The sequence below is a fragment of the Myripristis murdjan genome, chromosome 10 (genome assembly GCF_902150065.1).
Source record: "Myripristis murdjan chromosome 10, fMyrMur1.1, whole genome shotgun sequence".
NCBI lineage: Eukaryota > Metazoa > Chordata > Actinopteri > Holocentriformes > Holocentridae > Myripristis > Myripristis murdjan.
The window spans coordinates 1,847,667-1,865,166 of NC_043989.1; the positions used below are offsets into that span (position 1 = coordinate 1,847,667).

Here is a 17,500-nt window from a genome sequence, read left to right on the forward strand (position 1 = left end):
CAGAGCAAATGTGATAATATGAAAGTTTACATTTCTATTTGCTTTGAGTTTTCTATTAAACGAAATATTAGAGAGGTTCAGATATGATTTGTTTTTATGGTTTAAGATTCAGAATACAGCCTATTTTCATTTTAGGAGTCTTTTTTTAAATGATTATTTTAAGGACAAATTCAGAATTTGAGAAGATTATTGAGAGTAAAGAGTTTGAAATGTTGAATATGAAGCAATTTGGATATTAGATTCATTCCATCACCAAAATGTGAGAGGAAACAGTAAAAATAACAAACATAAATGACCATATAAATAACCAATAACAGCAAATCTTCGTATTTAAGCACAACTAGTAATATGAAAGCATACATTTCTACCTGCTGTTTGTTTGTTTTGAGGTGTAAATATGATTTCAGGGGTTAAGGCTTCAGACCTGGACGTGTTTTTAACAGTTTGAAATGTTGAATATGAGGATTTATTTATTTATTTTTTTAGATCAGATGAAACTTTTCTGGTTACTGCGAGTCACGTCAGAGCACAGCTGCAGCAAATACACGGATCCAGCACAGGAAATAACCGAGCCGTTTCAAACCCGCACAGCTGAGAACATTCTGTGTGTGTGTGTGTGTGTGTGTGTGTGTGTGTGTCTGCTTTGCTTTAGCCTTCAGTTTGTGTCCAGCTGAGGTGTTCTCTGCTCACACACCTCCTGAATATGAAGCACCTCTCAGTTTGGATGAAACTTTATTGATCTCTGTGGGGAAACCGGACCGCTGCAGCAGCAAATAAAAGGATCCAGCAGAGAAAATGTAATCTGAGCAAGAAGCAGAGCGAATGTGGTTTTAAACACGCAGCAGCAACCGAGAATTTCAACACCACAACATTTTGAGCCGAAAAGCGCGGACGACATGAAGGAGTGACATTAGAAAACTGTTCAAAGTTAACCTGAAACCTGAAAGAAACCGCCTGCATTTCATTCAAAAAATATGTAAAAATCAATACTTATACTTACATCCCATGAAGATACTTTTTAAAAAAATAATTGCATATATATCTACATCTATATCAGTCTGTATATATGTATCTATGTATACATATATATTTCTTTTTAATTTATTTAATATTTTTATAGATTTTTATTCGCACTTTTGTCTTGTAAAAAGATGGGTTTTTTGTTTTTGTTTTTTTTTTTGCAGCAAGAATCAATTTTTTCCAACAAAACATTACATCTTCATAGGCCAAAGAAGCAGTTTTAAAATATTTTTGAAGAGAAATAAAGTGAACTTTGTGGACTTATTTTCCAGGTTTTCAGGTGTGTAGGAGGTTAATTAAAACATGAGTGTCGTGAGTTTCAGGGGGTTAAAGGTGACAGACAATTGAAACATGAAGCCGTTTTAAGATGAGATGAAACTCGAAGGTGCAGCAGAGACAACAGAATGAGAAGAGGCTTCCTGGGTTTTCTGGCGCTAACAGGCTGCAGAGCGTGCAGCCATGTTGCTCGCCTCCTCTCCTCTGCTCTAATTGATTGCCGGGCGGCGTAATGAGGTGACGGCTTACATCAGCGGCCTCCGTCTCTCTCATTATCTTTACCTGCTCTTTAAGAGCGGCGGCGAGAGCGACAGAAGAAGAAGGAGCTTGTGGAACTAATGACAGAACCCCAGCTGAAGACAGAGCTTCATTATTTATGATGTTTTAATAAGTTTCCGATGGGGAGGGAGGAGATCCGGCTGCTCCTTCACCTCCTCCTGCACTCCGGCTCTCGCTGCTGTTGTCTTTTTATGTCACTTTCAATATTTCCTTGTAGCAACGAGCCAGGTTCACTCTTTAATTACACAGACACACACAGGCCTCAGACAAGGACAAAACCCAGAGTTTATGAGGCAAGTCAGTTTTGCATGTTAGTTATATTTACAGCGTCTGCATTTAAAAAAAAAATAAATAAATAACAACAAACAATTAGCAGAATTTGACATTTAAAGCTGCAGAAATCCAAACTGCCGAGGGGAGATTTAAGTGAAAAAAAATGTGAAAAACTGTGGAACAAACAAAAATTCAGCTGAGAAGTTCGACTGCACCAGAAGGGAAGTCAGGGGGTCAGCATAATGTTCCCTCAGTTCCTAATGTTCCCTCAGCTCCTGGTAAAGAAGTTCCCATCTAAATCAAACCTGATGTTCCCTCTGCTCTATTTTTTAGGAAACATTTTAATCTAATTTTATCTTTGACTTTCCGTAACTGATTAATGGAGCTGGGGGAATATAGAGCTGGGGGAACATAGAGCTGAGGGAACATAGAGCTGGGGGAATGTGGAGCTGGGGGAACACAGCTGAGGGAACATGGAGCTGGGGGAACGTGGAGCTGGGGGAACGTGGAGCTGGGGGAACACAGCTGAGGGAACATGGAGCTGGGGGAACATAGAGCTGGGGGAACATAGAGCTGGGGGAACGTGGAGCTGGGGGAACACAGCTGAGGGAACATGGAGCTGGGGGAACATAGAGCTGGGGGAACACAGAGCTGGGGGAACATAGAGCTGAGGGAACATGGAGCTGGGGGAACATAGAGCTGGGGGAACATAGAGCTGAGGGAACACGGAGCTGAGGGAACATAGAGCTGGGGGAACATAGAGCTGAGGGAACATAGAGCTGAGGGAACATGGAGCTGGGGGAACATAGAGCTGAGGGAACATAGAGCTGAGGGAACATGGAGCTGAGGGTTATGGTGTAAAGTTAAAAACACATTTCATGTCAGGGAGATTTTGATTAGAGGAAAATTCAAATTAAATTTTTCAGATTGTGTTTGAGGTGCTGTTTGGCTGTTTGTGGTTCTGACTAACAGACGGCAGTGAGTTCTGTGTGTTAAAGGAGTGAGGGATCTTCACAGCTCCAGCAGAGTTTAACAGGAACAACAGATTCACCAGAAACCTAAATGTGAAACATGAGCTGTGCCGTCTCAGCGTCAACCCCTAAAAATAAAAGCTTCTTTTTATTCATACTTGATCTATTTTTTACTTCTAGATCCTTTATTTTCCTTTGTTTATTTGATTATGGTTTTCTTTTGATTTGTCCTGTGAAAAACTTGATTTTTTTACTTTTTTAAAACTTAATTGTTGTACTTTATTTTATTTGATATCGCATTACAGCTGCAGTTGCTTTCTGTGTGCATGAAAACCAGACAAACCCCAGCTCTCTCTCTCTCTCTCTCTCTCTCTCTCTCTCTCCCTCTCTCTCCTAATGCTGTCATTCTGTGGTAATGTCTCTCTATCATCACAGTGAGGTTGTATCAGAGTCAAAGCTCTCTCTGCTGCTCCTTTCAGTTTTACATTTTCAAACAAGAGTCTTGTTTTGGTGATGAATCATTTCACACACACACACACAGACTTTAAGGTACTTTTGTTTTAAAGAAATGATGTCACTGATGAGAACACACACCCACCCACCCACACACACAAACACACAGGCACACACACACACACACAGGCACACGTGTCGTCATTACAGTGCAAACATCCTCCAACATGGCGTCTATTTATCACTCACTGCTTTGATCTGCTGCCTCGTCCTGATAGACCACACACACACACACACACACACACACACACACACACACATACACACACACACACACTGGCACCAGTTGGCTGTGCAGTCCAAATCCAGAGTTAAAAGATTTAGCTTCAGATTCTTAAGACCCCCCTGCCCCCAAACACACACACACACACACACACACACACACACACACACACACACACACACACAACAAAACACAACAGATAAGTGGAATACAGAGAGTCCATAGAGACTGGTGTGTGGTGTAGCAGAGAGAGAACAGAAGGGGGTGTGTGTGTGTGTGTGTGTGTGTGTGTGTGTGTGTGTGTACGTGCACACATGCATGTATATGCATGAAGGCTCTTGTCTCAGAGTGTGTGTGCATTTTCTATGTGGGTGTACACGTGCATATGTGCGCAGACACTTTGGAGTGTGTGTGTGTGTGTGTGTGTGTTTGCAGGCACGAGTGCACGCACTTGTGTGTATGTGTGTGTGTGTGTGTGTGCAGACTTTTGCCTCAAAGTGTGTGACTCTGCCTGTGTGTGTTCGGCTGTTTTTGAGTGTGTATGCTCATGCGTGCGTGTGTATACTTGTGCATGTGTGTGTGTGTGTGTGTGTGTGTGCCGGCCTGCCCGTCTCAGCAGCTCCTTGTCTCCAGCTGCGTTTTAATTCAATCCCTATTGATCCATATCTGCACTCCCAAGGACTCCAATATCATCTGAATGGAGCTGGATGGCTTCCCCGGATTATTGTATTCCATCGCCATAAAGGGCATTAGTAGCCTACAGTGCAGCTCAGATCAGGTTTCAGTCGATACACGCTAAATAGACTGTCCACTTTTCCACCCCGCCCCGCCCTCCAACCATCACCCCCCCCCCACACACACACACCCCGCCCCTCCCTCCTCCCGTCTCAGTGTGCCATTACAAAACAACGGTGTTTCTTTAAGCAACGCGCAAGAAAACCGCCCGGCTTCTCCCCTCCACGCCGTTGCGTGTTTTTAAAAAAATATTGTTACTGTCTTATTAGGGTGGAAATCAATGCAGAGCCCCCCCCCCCCCCTCCTCCGTTTGTATCAATCCCCTCCCTCCTCTGCTCCCATCATGCCTTGCAGAAGCAGAGGAAGAAGAGGAAGGAGAGGAGGAGGAGGAGGAGAAAAAAAAAATAGTGGGTCGGTATTCTGCCGAGGTTATCCTTTGGTTAATGTGACATGGCTGTCTGCGACCTTGCCGCTTGTTAACTGCCCGGATTATTATTGTGATAATGTGGCAATTAAAAAGAAAGCGCTCTATCAAAACGGGGGGGCTTATGGTCCGAGAGATGGATGTGCAGAGATTACAAGGCAGTGGGAAATGCATTAAGGTGGCAATCCATTCTGACTGGATGGCGAGGAGTCTGTCTTAGCCCCCCCTGACCACCCACCAAACCAACCCCCCCCCCCCCCCTCCTCCTCCAAACCTGGGTTATTACTGCCCATCCTCATTGATATCCATTCCCAATCAATACTCCTCTGCTGCCGTAAAAATCGGCGTAAATCAACACACGGGAGCAGCGATCGGACGTGAAGGAGGAAAAATCAAAAGGCGGCTCTCTAATGAGACGCCATAAGTCTGCAGGAAGAGCCGGCCGCCTCTGTCAGCCGCCGCCGCTGAATTATAATTTTATCTGCTGCAGGGGGAGGCAATATGTGACCTGACATGGCAACCCAGCCTCACACACACACACACACATTCACACATACATTTTTATTTTTTATGTTTTCTTTATTTTTTTTTTCCCAGAGACTGATCTCTGCTCTCAGCATGTGAGGCTATAGGGGTCACTACATTGTTTTCTTTGAATTATTAATTAGTAACCGGGGGGAAATATATATATATATATATATATATATATATATATATATATATATATATATGGTCCATTTTGATCAAACTCCACCTGATGTAAAATGAGTCCTGCTTCATTTACCTTCAGTTTTCTCTTTCGCTCTCATGTCTGTGTGTTGATTTTTTAATGAAGCTGATCGCTGCAGTCTGCAGAGGGAAAACGGTGAAATTAATCTGCCTGCCGTTCTGCCGTTTGTGTTTTTGCAGATTCTTCCTGAAGTTCTTCCTCAAGTGCAATCAGAACTGTTTGAAAAATGCAGGGAACCCGCGGGACATGAGGAGGTTCCAGGTACGAGCTCCTGCTTTACTGATGCAAGTTCTTTTTTAAAAGTAATGTCACTTTGCTCCGTTATTTACCTTTGAAAGAAACTATTTGTGTGTCAGTGTTGGTCTTTATTAGAAGTCTTTCACTGGAGGGCTTCTGTTTTTTCCACGTCATGGCTTCTGCTGCCGAGTGTCGTCATCGTCTTTTTAAAATGCAACTCAGTCTGTCTGCTTTTAAATCAGGAAGCCAGTCTCTTCCACATCATGCAGACTAATTAGCAGCAGATGCAATCAACAGAATTTTCACTGTTTTACACTATTTTTTTTTTTTTTTTTTTTAAATTTGTGGTGACAAAAATTAAATAATATGAGATGAAATGCAAAGTAGGGAAAAACAAAACAGACATATTTCTATCAAGTCACTGATAACAGATTAAAGAAGTTACCAGTTACTTCAGAAAAAAAAGTTTGTTTCTGGCCAAATCAGAACGAGGTCAAAGGTCAGACAAGGAACAATCAACAACAACAACATCTAACAGGCTCTGAGTCGGGACCTGATGCAATAAACTCCACCTCTCTGCCGCACCACGAAGGTTAAAACAAGCGCTCCTGCTTGGACTGACAGTTTTGTGGTGTGTGTGTGTGTGTGTGTGTGTGTGTGTGTGTGTGTGTGTGTGTGTGTGCAGGTGGTCGTGTCCACTACAGTCAACGTGGATGGCCATGTGTTGGCGGTGTCAGACAACATGTTCGTCCACAACAACTCCAAACATGGCCGCCGCGCCCGGCGCCTGGACCCCTCTGAAGGTAAGAACTCGCTCCATGGAGGGTTTGGAAGCGGGGGATTAAAGGAATATTCCAAACTTTTGGGCAACATCCCTTTTCCCCAGCTTCCCCAGACTGAGACCAGATGTTGGACACCATGTCCACCGCTGGACGTCCAGTGGTTCAGTTCCTATGTGTAGCATTTCCCATTAGCTTAGCATAAAGACTTGAAGTCTATGGGAGTCGTTAGCCTGGCTCTGTCAAAGTGAGAAAACAAACCTTCCAGCAGCTCTGAAGCCGTCTGATTATTAAGAAACTGAATAAATCTGCCAGGGAGATAATCCCACTTTTATCTAATGCAGGATTTTTTCTTTCAGTTCATAGTATAAATGTATAAATATGTTAAAACATGTTTCTTGATTCAGGAACATTTAGGGATGTTGATTTGGACCGTGGTCATCCTTTAGTTCATCTTCACAATGTGTTTCTCAGATTATCATGTTTGTGAACTCCTTTTTGAATTTTGGAGCTGCTGTGAGGTTTATTTTTTCAATTTGACGGAGCTAGGCTAACGACTCCCATAGACTTCAAGTCTTTATGCTAAGCTAAGGCTGAGACTGAGACTTCGGGGCCCCTCGGTGAAGTGGTTGGTGGTTGTGTGTGAGCAGAACGCCTCCAGCCGGCGGAGGCTCGCTGGCCGTGCGACAGCGTGGCGGCGGTCGGCGAACAACGCTCCCTTCTTTAAACTCCGCACGTTGCGAATAAAATGCATCATTCATGTGTGAACTGCACCTGATGAAACCCAACCCCGCGTCCTGGAACACGCCGGCAACATTTGCACCAAAGTGGTAAAATTTAATGCGACTGCCGTGTCCCTGCCCTATAAAAACCAACCCACCTCGCTGAGCCCCTTCCAGCAGCGGTGACATAAGCCTCTCGTTCGGTTTAACCCACTTTGCGGCGGCGGGTGGGCGGGGCTTATCACAACGGGCCGCTTCAGATTGTGTCAGGTGAGACGTCAATCACAGAAAAGTGGACCAAGTTGACGTCCTGCAGCGTTTTAAAGTTTCTGGCGCTCCGTGTAGAGCCGTGTGTGGTGAACCCCACCCGGCCGGCGCCTCTGGGTGTTGAAACCAAACGCTGCTTGACACAAATCTGTCGTCAACAAGCCAACTTCCCTCTGTCACCCTCCAAAACCTGCAGCCACATGCACACGTCCGCGGAAAATCTCCCCTCAACTTGACGCATGTCCAGAGGCGATGACATAATTCTCCTGTTTGATTTAACAACCCTGCCGTACCAGATGGGTGGGGTTTAATCACATCAGGACATTTCAGACAGGATAAGGTAGATGCTGATCAAAGGAAAAAAAAAGTGACTTTGAGAAACTTCCTGCGATTGTTCAAAGTTTCTGTATTGTCTCGACTTGTGTGGCAAACTCCACCCATCTGGCGCGTACAGGGGGATCAAACTAACCCGTACATTATTTATAATCGCTGTTTGACACCGATCCGTGTGGTTTCTGCTCACCCGGGGTTGATTCATCAAAGCAAAACACACTGAAACATTCATGGAGGTACTTCAGGAAGTGATCGGGGCCTTTCGGGGCAGCGTTCGGGGGCCTTACGGTGTCCTGCAGGGGACAGAAAGGGACAGAAGGGGCCCGTTGTTTTCCAGAGTTTGGGAGTCGGAGGGGGGCGTTTGGTTCTCGTATCAGCGCCTGCAGAGGGAAGCTCCCGGCCTTTCATCTCCAGCAGTCTGGGATGTTTTCAGAGTCGATAAAAAACCCAACATCTGCTGCTGGCCCCGGCCCTCGCCTCGCCGCGATAACAACTTTCCACCGCCTGCTCCTCGCCATTGTGCTCTATTTATTCACCCTGATTGGAAAGGCGCTCGCACCCCCCCACCCCGCCGACCCCGCCGGGCTGTTTGTTTACCGCGGCGACAAAAGAAGAAGTTATTAAAGAGATGACAGGCGAGGGCGAGCGGGGAAACCCTGGACACGCGGCGGAGGGTTTGGGGACGCAGCTTCTTTCTTTCATCTGCAAACTGAGAGCCAGTGAAGCCTCCATGTCAGCAGCTCACGTGCAAATCTTATTTTTCTTTAAAAAAAAAGAAAAAAAAAAAAAGGGGGGAGAAAATCTGCCAGCGGGATGAGATAATCCCACTTGTTTCCAACACTAATCGACTTGCTTCCAGATTTTTCCTGAACCAAGAGTCATTTTCTTGACCCCAGAGGCTGATCTGCCTCGTTTCAACAGATTTATATTTTGTGTTCTTGGAAAAAAAAAAAAATCCTGAAACAAGTGAAGCTGAACTGGAAACAATTGGGATTATTTGATCAAATTAAAAATAAAATAAAATAAAATTAAGCTCTGGCTTTCACTGCAGTCAAAATTTTGCATCTCCAAACTTTTCAGGAACCACAAATAAATAAATAAATGAATAAAAATGAAATAAAATAAAATAACATAAAGTAAAAGCAGCTTTGTCTTTAGTTTTAACAGTTTTGAGATTATCTGCTGAGCTTTAAATCAGACTCAGAGATTCTTTATTGATCCCAGAGGGGGAACTGGGTCAGCTGCAGTTGCTCAGATTCTCAAGAGCAGAAGATATATATGTATGCGTAAGTGAAATTATGAGAAATAGAAATGGAAAATAAGGCATATAAAACATATGTGCATTAGAAATTTGTAAAAAAAAAAAAAAAAAAGTGCATTATGTTAAAATATGTGCATTAGTCCTATAATAATGAGAAATTAAAGGTTTTTATTAAGAATCTCCTCCATAAAGGAACAGGTTATAAATCAGTTGATGCTGAAATATGAAAAATAGCCACATTTGGAGATTTTTGCATCATAACACTGATGTCAGGAGGGAAAGTCGAATCCGTTTACGCTCCAAAGTAGATTTTCTCCATCCGTTTTACGACATTTCTCAACCCCAAAACCAAGCCGGCCCACATCTGCCTGGGATTTTTTTTTTTTTTTTTTTTTTTGGCTGAAGCATGTGGAGTTTTTTTTTTTTTTTTTTTTTTTTTTTCAGAGCAAAGACAGTAATTCTTTTATCAACATATTACAACAGAACATGTGAACTTTCATCCGGAGCTTCTTACAGTGCAAACATTTTTAGCATGCGTGGCTCCGCTGGGGGACGAACCCTTAACCCCGGCAGCTGCAGTGCACTGCTTTTCCTATTGAGTCATACAAGCCTGCAAATAAACAATGCAGAAGACTATTAAATATATATTATCAGTGTCTAAAAGGCACGTTTAACCAGATCTACTTTCCCATGAGCCAGTTCTGCCAGTAACCCTCGCCGGTGCCCGTGCATTATTCCACTGTAAGTCAAGCGTTTGGGAGAGTGTGTGAATGCAGCTTTATAAAGCAGATGATACAGCAAACAATAAAAACACCGCGTACCGCTGACTGGAAGATCTCATCATTCTCCCCCATAAAGTCGCCGCGGGATCCGGGAACGGCTGTAAAAAACCCCGCGGAGCCTCGTCTTCCCGTCCCGGAGACGGCGGCGGTCCGTCAGCCCGTCTGCCTGCCGACTCCAGGCCGGTCGTCACGGAGACTCACAGCTGATTATGGAGCTGCTTATTGATCCGAGTGTCATTACAGAACTAATCATTTAGCGTGGATCAGTGCTGAGAGAGAGAGAGAGAGAGAGAGAGAGAGAGAGAGATGTGGTCGGGAGTCCTCTGCAGGTGTCAGAAAGGTGTGTGTGTGTGTTTCTGCTGCTCGGGCTCGGTCACAGAGGTCAAAGGTCAGAGGCAGAGTTACAGCAACAGTCCCCTTTAAGAGGAGGTGAAGGTCTGGATGGAGCTGTCGTGCATCTCTCTCCACCGGCTAATTTGAATATTCATAAGCTGTCAGGTGGAGGTGGGCGGAGCCTGTGTGGCTCAAACACCTGGACAGCAAACAGAATCAGAATCAGAATCAGCATCAGAATCAGCATCAGAATACTTTATTGATCCCCAGGGGGAAATTACTTTTTGTTACAATAACAACTCCCACTCACAGTGTAAAGTAAAAAGAGCAAATAGTCAAGAAAAATAAAGAAAGGAATATAAATATAAATATAAATATATATAGAATAAAAAGAAAGAAAAAATATATGTACAAGTGCAAACATGGACAGGAGTTATTGCCTATAGGTTTTTGCACATAAGTATGGTATTGAATATGGATTATTGCACAGAACCTCATGCTGTGGTGCAAACCTCCTGTCACGGCGTTAAACCTCCGATACACGAAATAAAATGAAATGAAAGAAAAGTAAAACGCTCAGGAACTAACAACCATCGTCGTCGTCGCTAAACCTTTTTTTTTTTTTTTTTTAAACTCGGGGAGGGTTAGCTCTTTTTCAGCGTTGCCCTGGTTACCAAACATGCAGCGCTGGTCACGTGACTCCACTTTGCATTTCCATCCTGAAGTCGGCGCTGAGGTTTTGCTGCTCCGACTCGCTCGCTCCGGCCCTCCAGCTGCTCCGGGCTCAGTCTGTTGCTCAAGGGCACTTCAGCAGGGAGGACGCCGGCTGACACGGGAACTGAACCTGTAACCTCTGGCGTCTCCGGCCAGCGGGGCTAAAACTGTCGACTACACCTGTCGCAGGTTTCGTTTTCGTTTTCAGAGCCCGCGCGCAGGAAGTTCATGAAATGTGTGATGTGTTAAAATGCAAAAAAAAGAAAAAAAGAAAAAAGAGACATTCAATTCTCAACTCATGACACAAGTTGCCTTTAAGGGTTTTGTGTGTGTTGTGTTGTATTTCTGTGTGTGTGTGTGTGTGTGTGTGTGTGTGTGCTCACCTCTCTCCCTGTCGTCCCTGTGTTTCCGAAGCAGCTACGCCCTGCATCAAAGCCATCAGCCCCAGCGAGGGCTGGACGACCGGCGGCGCCACCGTCATCATCATCGGGGACAACTTCTTCGACGGGCTGCAGGTGGTCTTCGGCACCATGCTGGTCTGGAGCGAGGTGAGGCCACAGAGGCTCATCTCATATTTATGAAGACAAAAAAAAAAATCCTGTCTCTGATCTAATTTGATTCTTCTTTTCACACTGCAAAAACTCAAAATCTGTGAAAGTGAAAATTTGCTTGAAACAAGTGAAAATTTGCTTGTTTCATTGGCAAAATTTGTTTCTTGTTTCTAGCTCATTTTCACTTATTTCAAGTGAATTTTCACTTTTTCCACTGGCAATTTTTGCCAATGAAAGAAGCAAATTTTCACTTGAAACAAGAGACAATTGTCTAAAAACAAGTTACTTCTGAGGTGATCATGTCTTATTTTAAGTGTAATGAGATATTTTGACTAGAAATAAGACATTTTTGACTTGAAATAAGACAAATAATCTTGGTAAGATTTTGAGTTTTTGCAGTGCATTCTGAAAGGCTGAAACAGTGCAAGGGTCAGAAAACTTAGAATCTGTGTTAGAGAAGGAATTTTAGTACAACTTTGGAGAGAGCCGCCCCCCCGCCCGGGACGCTCCTCCAGCAGAGGAGAAACATCTGATGCAGGACAGAGTCTCTCCTCTTTTGAAGGAGATTAGTCCCGTTTTTCTAAGGGACTCGTTTAGCGTTTTTTGGAAGAGCTTCAGTAAAACCAAAGACGGTCACATTATCGCCTCTTCCTGTCCAACAAACCAAACAAAAACCAGAGAGTGCAGCTCCTGTCTGCCGCCGCGGGCCGGCGTCCTAAAAATAAACCTGCAAGACTTCACACGGCGGCTCGAGCCCGAAACAGAAACTGTTTGTTTTTTTAAAGGAAAGAAGAGCCGATAGAGTCTGAAGGCATCTCTCTCTCTCTCTCTCTCTCTCTCTCTCTCTCTGTCTCTCTCTCTGTCTCTCTCTCGCTCTCTCTCTCTCTCTCTAATGTTAAATCAGCTGATTTCTACACACACTATGAAGCTGCACACGCACATAAACACACACAGCAAGATTCAAGATTTATTCGTCACATGCATGAATGTACAGGTACAGCAGCAGTGAAGTGTAATTGCAACAACTCCAGCACTGTGCAAGTAAAAAAAAAAAAAAAAAAAAAATAATAATAATAATAATAATAATAATAATAATAATGATAATAATAATAAAAAAAATAAAATAAAATAAAAATAAAGATAAAATAGAAAGAATATATGACATTCCTATATACAATGAACAACCTATATACAATATACAACAATATACAAAAAGTACAAATAAGTAGAGGGTAAGTACAAATGAGTAGAAGACTTGAGTTGCAAAACCCTGAAGAACAACACGTACACAACGTTAGCAGCCCTGCCATTTTCTCTGGAACATAAAATACACTCAGTGTTATTTAATAAAATCATTTATGCGGCTATCACATTTTAGGTTTTGCATTGTCCCTTTAACCCTGTTATGCCTTTTCTTTGGAGCAAAATTTTCAATTAGACTTTTAAAGCAAACGCTTTAAAGGTGCATGTGCAGACATTGTTCAGACAACTGCAGGAAAAAGAAATGCACACGCCGATACTCACTACTGTAAAGCCAGTCAGCCACTTTAATATATTTATGAAAGTATTAAAGTATATTTGTTAAAGTACGACTGACTGGGATCCTCTTTGGACCGACTGCAGTCGACGTCTCAGCTGTTTGAATCGACTTCAAAATTCATCTTTTCCTCCTGTTTGTATTTCCATCCCGGCTTAATAATTAATAATTGCAAGAGAAATATCAGATGAAATCAGTGATTACTAAATTTCATCTGCACTGCAAAAAAATGACAGTTTACCAGGTCACTTTCTGTCACATTCAGCCTTCAGATCTTGTTTTTCTTCACTTGTTTCAGAAATAAATCCTGAAACACGTGAAGAAAAACAGTGGGATTATCTCACCTCACTGGCAGATTTTTTTTTTTTTTTTTACCTAATTTGAAGAAAAACAGGATTTTAAGGCTGAATATTACAGAGAGTGACTTGTTAAGATGCAGGAGTGTTTTTTTTTTTTTTTTTTTTTTTTTTTGTGGTGTGAATTCACCTGACCAGGCGATTTCCATGGAGAGAGCAGGGAACAGGGCGTCCCTAAAATGTTGGCAGCCACTCTGCACCCTGAAAGCAGAAGCACACGCCGTGCAGCTCCATCTTTCTTCTGCACACACACACACACACACACACACACACGCACACACGTCTGTGCACAAACACAAACACCTGCGTGTGAAGGTGTGCGACTCCGCCAGGTCTGCATGTCCCCGAAAATATGCAGATTTCCTGCGTGCTGCGATGCGGGGGCTCGGCGCGGCGCGGTGCATACGGCGGGCCATGAAATATTGAAGCAGGTCCAGAAGAGCGGAACACCTGGCAGGGAGCGGGAAGGAGGCGCGAGACAGAAACCTGCACACGCTCCTCGCCGCACATCACACGGCGCCGACGAGCCGCCACACTTTGATCCGGCGTCGTTTGGCGGCGAGCAGACGGACTCCAAAGCCCGGCATCCCTCTGAAACCCGGCTGCACCGTGACCCAGATTCGGGGGAAGCGAGTCGAAGCGTTCGATGGAAAGTTAGTTTGGAAAAGAGAGGAGTTTAAAACGTCCTCGAGTTTAGAGGAACGCAGAGGAGCCCTTTGTGCTCCGACTAAAAAAAAAAAAAAAACCTTCATGAAGACGGGAAGTGCAGTCGAGAGCCACGGATTTACCCTTTAAATCTGATTTGAACACACAGGATCTAAAGAACCTTGAGGAACCGCTCATGCTTTTTGGTTCTTGTTAGGTTTAGGTTGCGCTCCAAAACGCTGCATCCTGGGGAAATATTGTAGATTTTTCTGTGTTTATCGTTCATTATTTCAAAACTAGGACTAATTAGATCGTCTAAAATGAAATGAAATGTTTTTGTTAGAAATTGTTCTTAACAACTTGATGAATTATCCATTAAGGAACCGTTCTCTTTCCATCCATCAGTTTGTCCTGGTTGGTGTTTTGAAGGTGGACGGGAAACAGAGAGGGACAGAAAAGTTCCAGCTCATGAATATTTATCTTTTTATTTCTGTCAAACTGCATTTCCTCGTGTTTCCGGTTTAACAGAAATAAAAAGAAATACATGGAACGAGGCCGCATACTGACCTTCAACATTCTGTGTGTGTGTGTGTGTGTGTGTGTGTGTGTGTGTGTGTGTGTGCGCTCCAGCTGATCACCCCCCACGCCATCCGGGTCCAGACCCCCCCTCGTCACATCCCCGGGGTCGTGGAGGTCACGCTGTCCTACAAGTCCAAGCAGTTCTGCAAAGGAGCGCCGGGACGCTTCGTCTACACCGGTAAGAGCCGCCGCCGCTCGGCCCCACCCCCCGTCCCCCGTCTCACTTCCTGTTTCACGCCCCGGAGCTGTCGTCCTCTTCCTGTCTCACCTCCAAACATCAGAGCAGCGAGGAAACCAGGCAGAGCCGATGAGACAAAATCAGATTAATGAGAAAAGTTACACCAGAGGAAATCGACTTTTCTATTAATTTCTTTGTCAGATTAGTGGCAATAATCAGAGTCAGGGGATGCAGGTGGAATATTAAGATATATATATAAATATATATATATAAATAGGGTTTTTTGATAATTCAGCTTCAAACTAGTCAGACTTTGACTTTTCCCAGAGGCCGACAGTGAAATCAGTGTGTTTTTTGATTAATAACTATCATTATAAATGGAATTGAAATAGTAATAATAATAGAAATTTGTGCATTTCTTGTTACTATATTTTGGCCCATTACTTTAAATCTTTATAAGACTTAAATAAGTCTTATTCTTTATTATCCAAACTCTTTCATGAAGGGAAAATTTGTTGTTTTTAGACACTGATCAAATAACCTCTTCAAAAGGAAAAATTGGTGTTTTTCCGCACCAGTTTTATTGATTATTACTCCACTGACCTCTTTTTTTTTTACACCTCTTTTTGACCTTTACTGTCTCAGAGGGTAATCTTATTCTTTATTAATTTATTATCGTATTAATTTATTATTCTTATTAATTATTAATTTATTAATTTATTATCTCGTAAAGGAAAAGTTTGGTGTTTTCGGACACCAATTATATTTGTTTTTGACCAAATAGCCTCTTACAAAGGGAAATGCTCTATTTTTAGGCACCGGATTTATTGATTATGAATCAGTCGACCTCTTAAAGGTGAAGTTCGGTGTTTTTACAGATGATTCGGGAAGGTTTTGTGTTTTAGAAGTCCCTGCTAATGAGGCTGTGGTAGAATAAAAGCCTTGGTGTGACCCTGCAGGCGGCCCGGCGCTGTGCTGACGGCGAGGTAAACATGTTCCCCCGCGTGTCGCCGCCCCGCCCACCTCCTCCTCCTCCTGCAGCTCGTCCGTCAAGCCTATTGTCTGCCGTCGAGAGTGAAGCGCCGCGCGTTGCCGCTGCCGCCGCCGCCGCCAAAAAAGCCCATATCGCTCTCTCAAATCAGTGCTTTTACTCCGCCCGATTATTCTGCTGGAATATCCAGATGTCATTCAAAGTAGCAGAAAGGTCAGATGGATGGCTGTTTAGCGCGATAAGTAAATGTCATTGCGTCGGCCGTGAAAGAGGCGGCCGTGTTCGCTCCTTCTGTTAAACACCGAGTTATCGTCCGCCGCCTTCTCCCACCTTTGTCGGCGGCGCCTCCTCTTCCTCCGCCGCAGGAAGAAGCCGAGGAGGAGAGAGAGAGAGGGAGAGAGAGAGAGGGACGGGACGGGACGGGGCGGCGCGCACACAATGGCCGCACTCCGGCCTCGCCGCCTCGGACGCTTCCCTTTGCAATGCTAATCTGATCCCATTTGCAGATAGAGCCGCCGCCGCCGCTTTACGGCGCCGCGCGTTGTGAATAGAGCCCGTTGTTATCTCCGTGTTTTCTGTGTCCGCGTGTCCGCCGCAGCCGGAACGCGGCGGGAATGCCTTGAAGGAGTTGCACTTCTCTCTCTGTAGATATATACGTTAAAAAAAAGAACAATAAAAACCGAAAAACACTCACGCTCTCATCACCTGAGCGCCCGACGAGCCCACAAACTCCACATCCACTTCATCTGCCGGCGCCGGCGGCTGCACCATTCCCTCAAAATCGGATAAAGCGGCGGGAACATCTGACTCGATTTGATTGATAGGAAAACTACAAAAGTGTTTTTCCCCCGGCGGCGTCGCCACGCCGAGCCCAGACAGGTGGCTGCATCGTAATGTCGCACCGTTTCTTGTAACTCTCCCAAGTCTTGCCGCTCTTCCTGCCAGAAAGGGGAGCCATATTGTGCGCACACGTCGCCAGTTAATGTGATTTACACATACATATTTTAAGACCGGGAACGCGTCAATGTGCATTTCCAAAGCACGTTCATTGTGCCAGCAGTGTGTTGTATTCATGAATGCAGAATGAGGCGAGCTTTTAAATACTAAATAGGCAAGCTGTGTATAATTGAACGGGAAAGAGAATGCATCCCGGGCCCCGCTGATGTCATTTCCTTTAGGATTTCCACACGCCGGCGAAGAAGCTTCTTTTTTTTTTTTTTTTTTTTTTCCCCCTCCTCCCTCCGTGGAAACACAATGGCGCTTTATCAGATACGCCGCATTTCCACTGTTGATTCGTCCTGACAAGATCTGAGCCCGTGTCAAAGAGAGTTAATGATGCGCCCGCTGGCAGAGGAGTAAATGTTTTAAATCACCAACCGGGAAGGATTTCAGCTCAAATTTTTAAACTTTCATCCGTGGACGCCGAATCCGAGCCGGCTCTCGTTTCTTATTTGCTTTCTCCGTCCGTTGTTTTGGGGCCTCAGCTGCCACAGGAAGCGGTGCAGAGTAAAGTGAAGTGACTAACAGTAATAATCCGAGTGTTTTCCCATATTTCGCCGCCTCTCTCTCTGCCCCGCTGTCTCCCCTCTCCGTAGCTTAAAGCGGCTTCAGGATTTGATCCTGCGGCTTCTGGGTGAAAGATTTGGCCACGGGCGAGAAGCTCCGCGGAATGACAAGAAGCCCGAGGATGCAGCTCGCTCTGCGCTTTCCCCGCCGCACAAAAACCCTCACACCGCCGTCCTGCACACACTTTGTCTCCGCAGCGTTACACAGCAGAATCAAATACGTTTA

General features: G+C 44.3%; 1 protein-coding gene across 2 annotated transcripts in view; it reads left to right on the plus strand.

Moving 5' to 3' along the window:
* The window catches only part of LOC115366116 (transcription factor COE3), a 168,123-nt gene that overhangs the window by 98,250 nt on the left and 52,373 nt on the right, over positions 1–17,500 (plus strand). Inside the window, exons 7-10 of one of the 2 annotated variants that reach the window (XM_030061373.1) lie at positions 5,624–5,705; positions 6,367–6,484; positions 11,287–11,420; positions 14,592–14,718. In XM_030061373.1, the coding sequence (XP_029917233.1) occupies positions 5,624–5,705; positions 6,367–6,484; positions 11,287–11,420; positions 14,592–14,718 (461 nt within the window). The remainder of the gene's footprint in view (positions 1–5,623; positions 5,706–6,366; positions 6,485–11,286; positions 11,421–14,591; positions 14,719–17,500) is intronic. The other variant, XM_030061374.1, reaches the window with a different exon arrangement.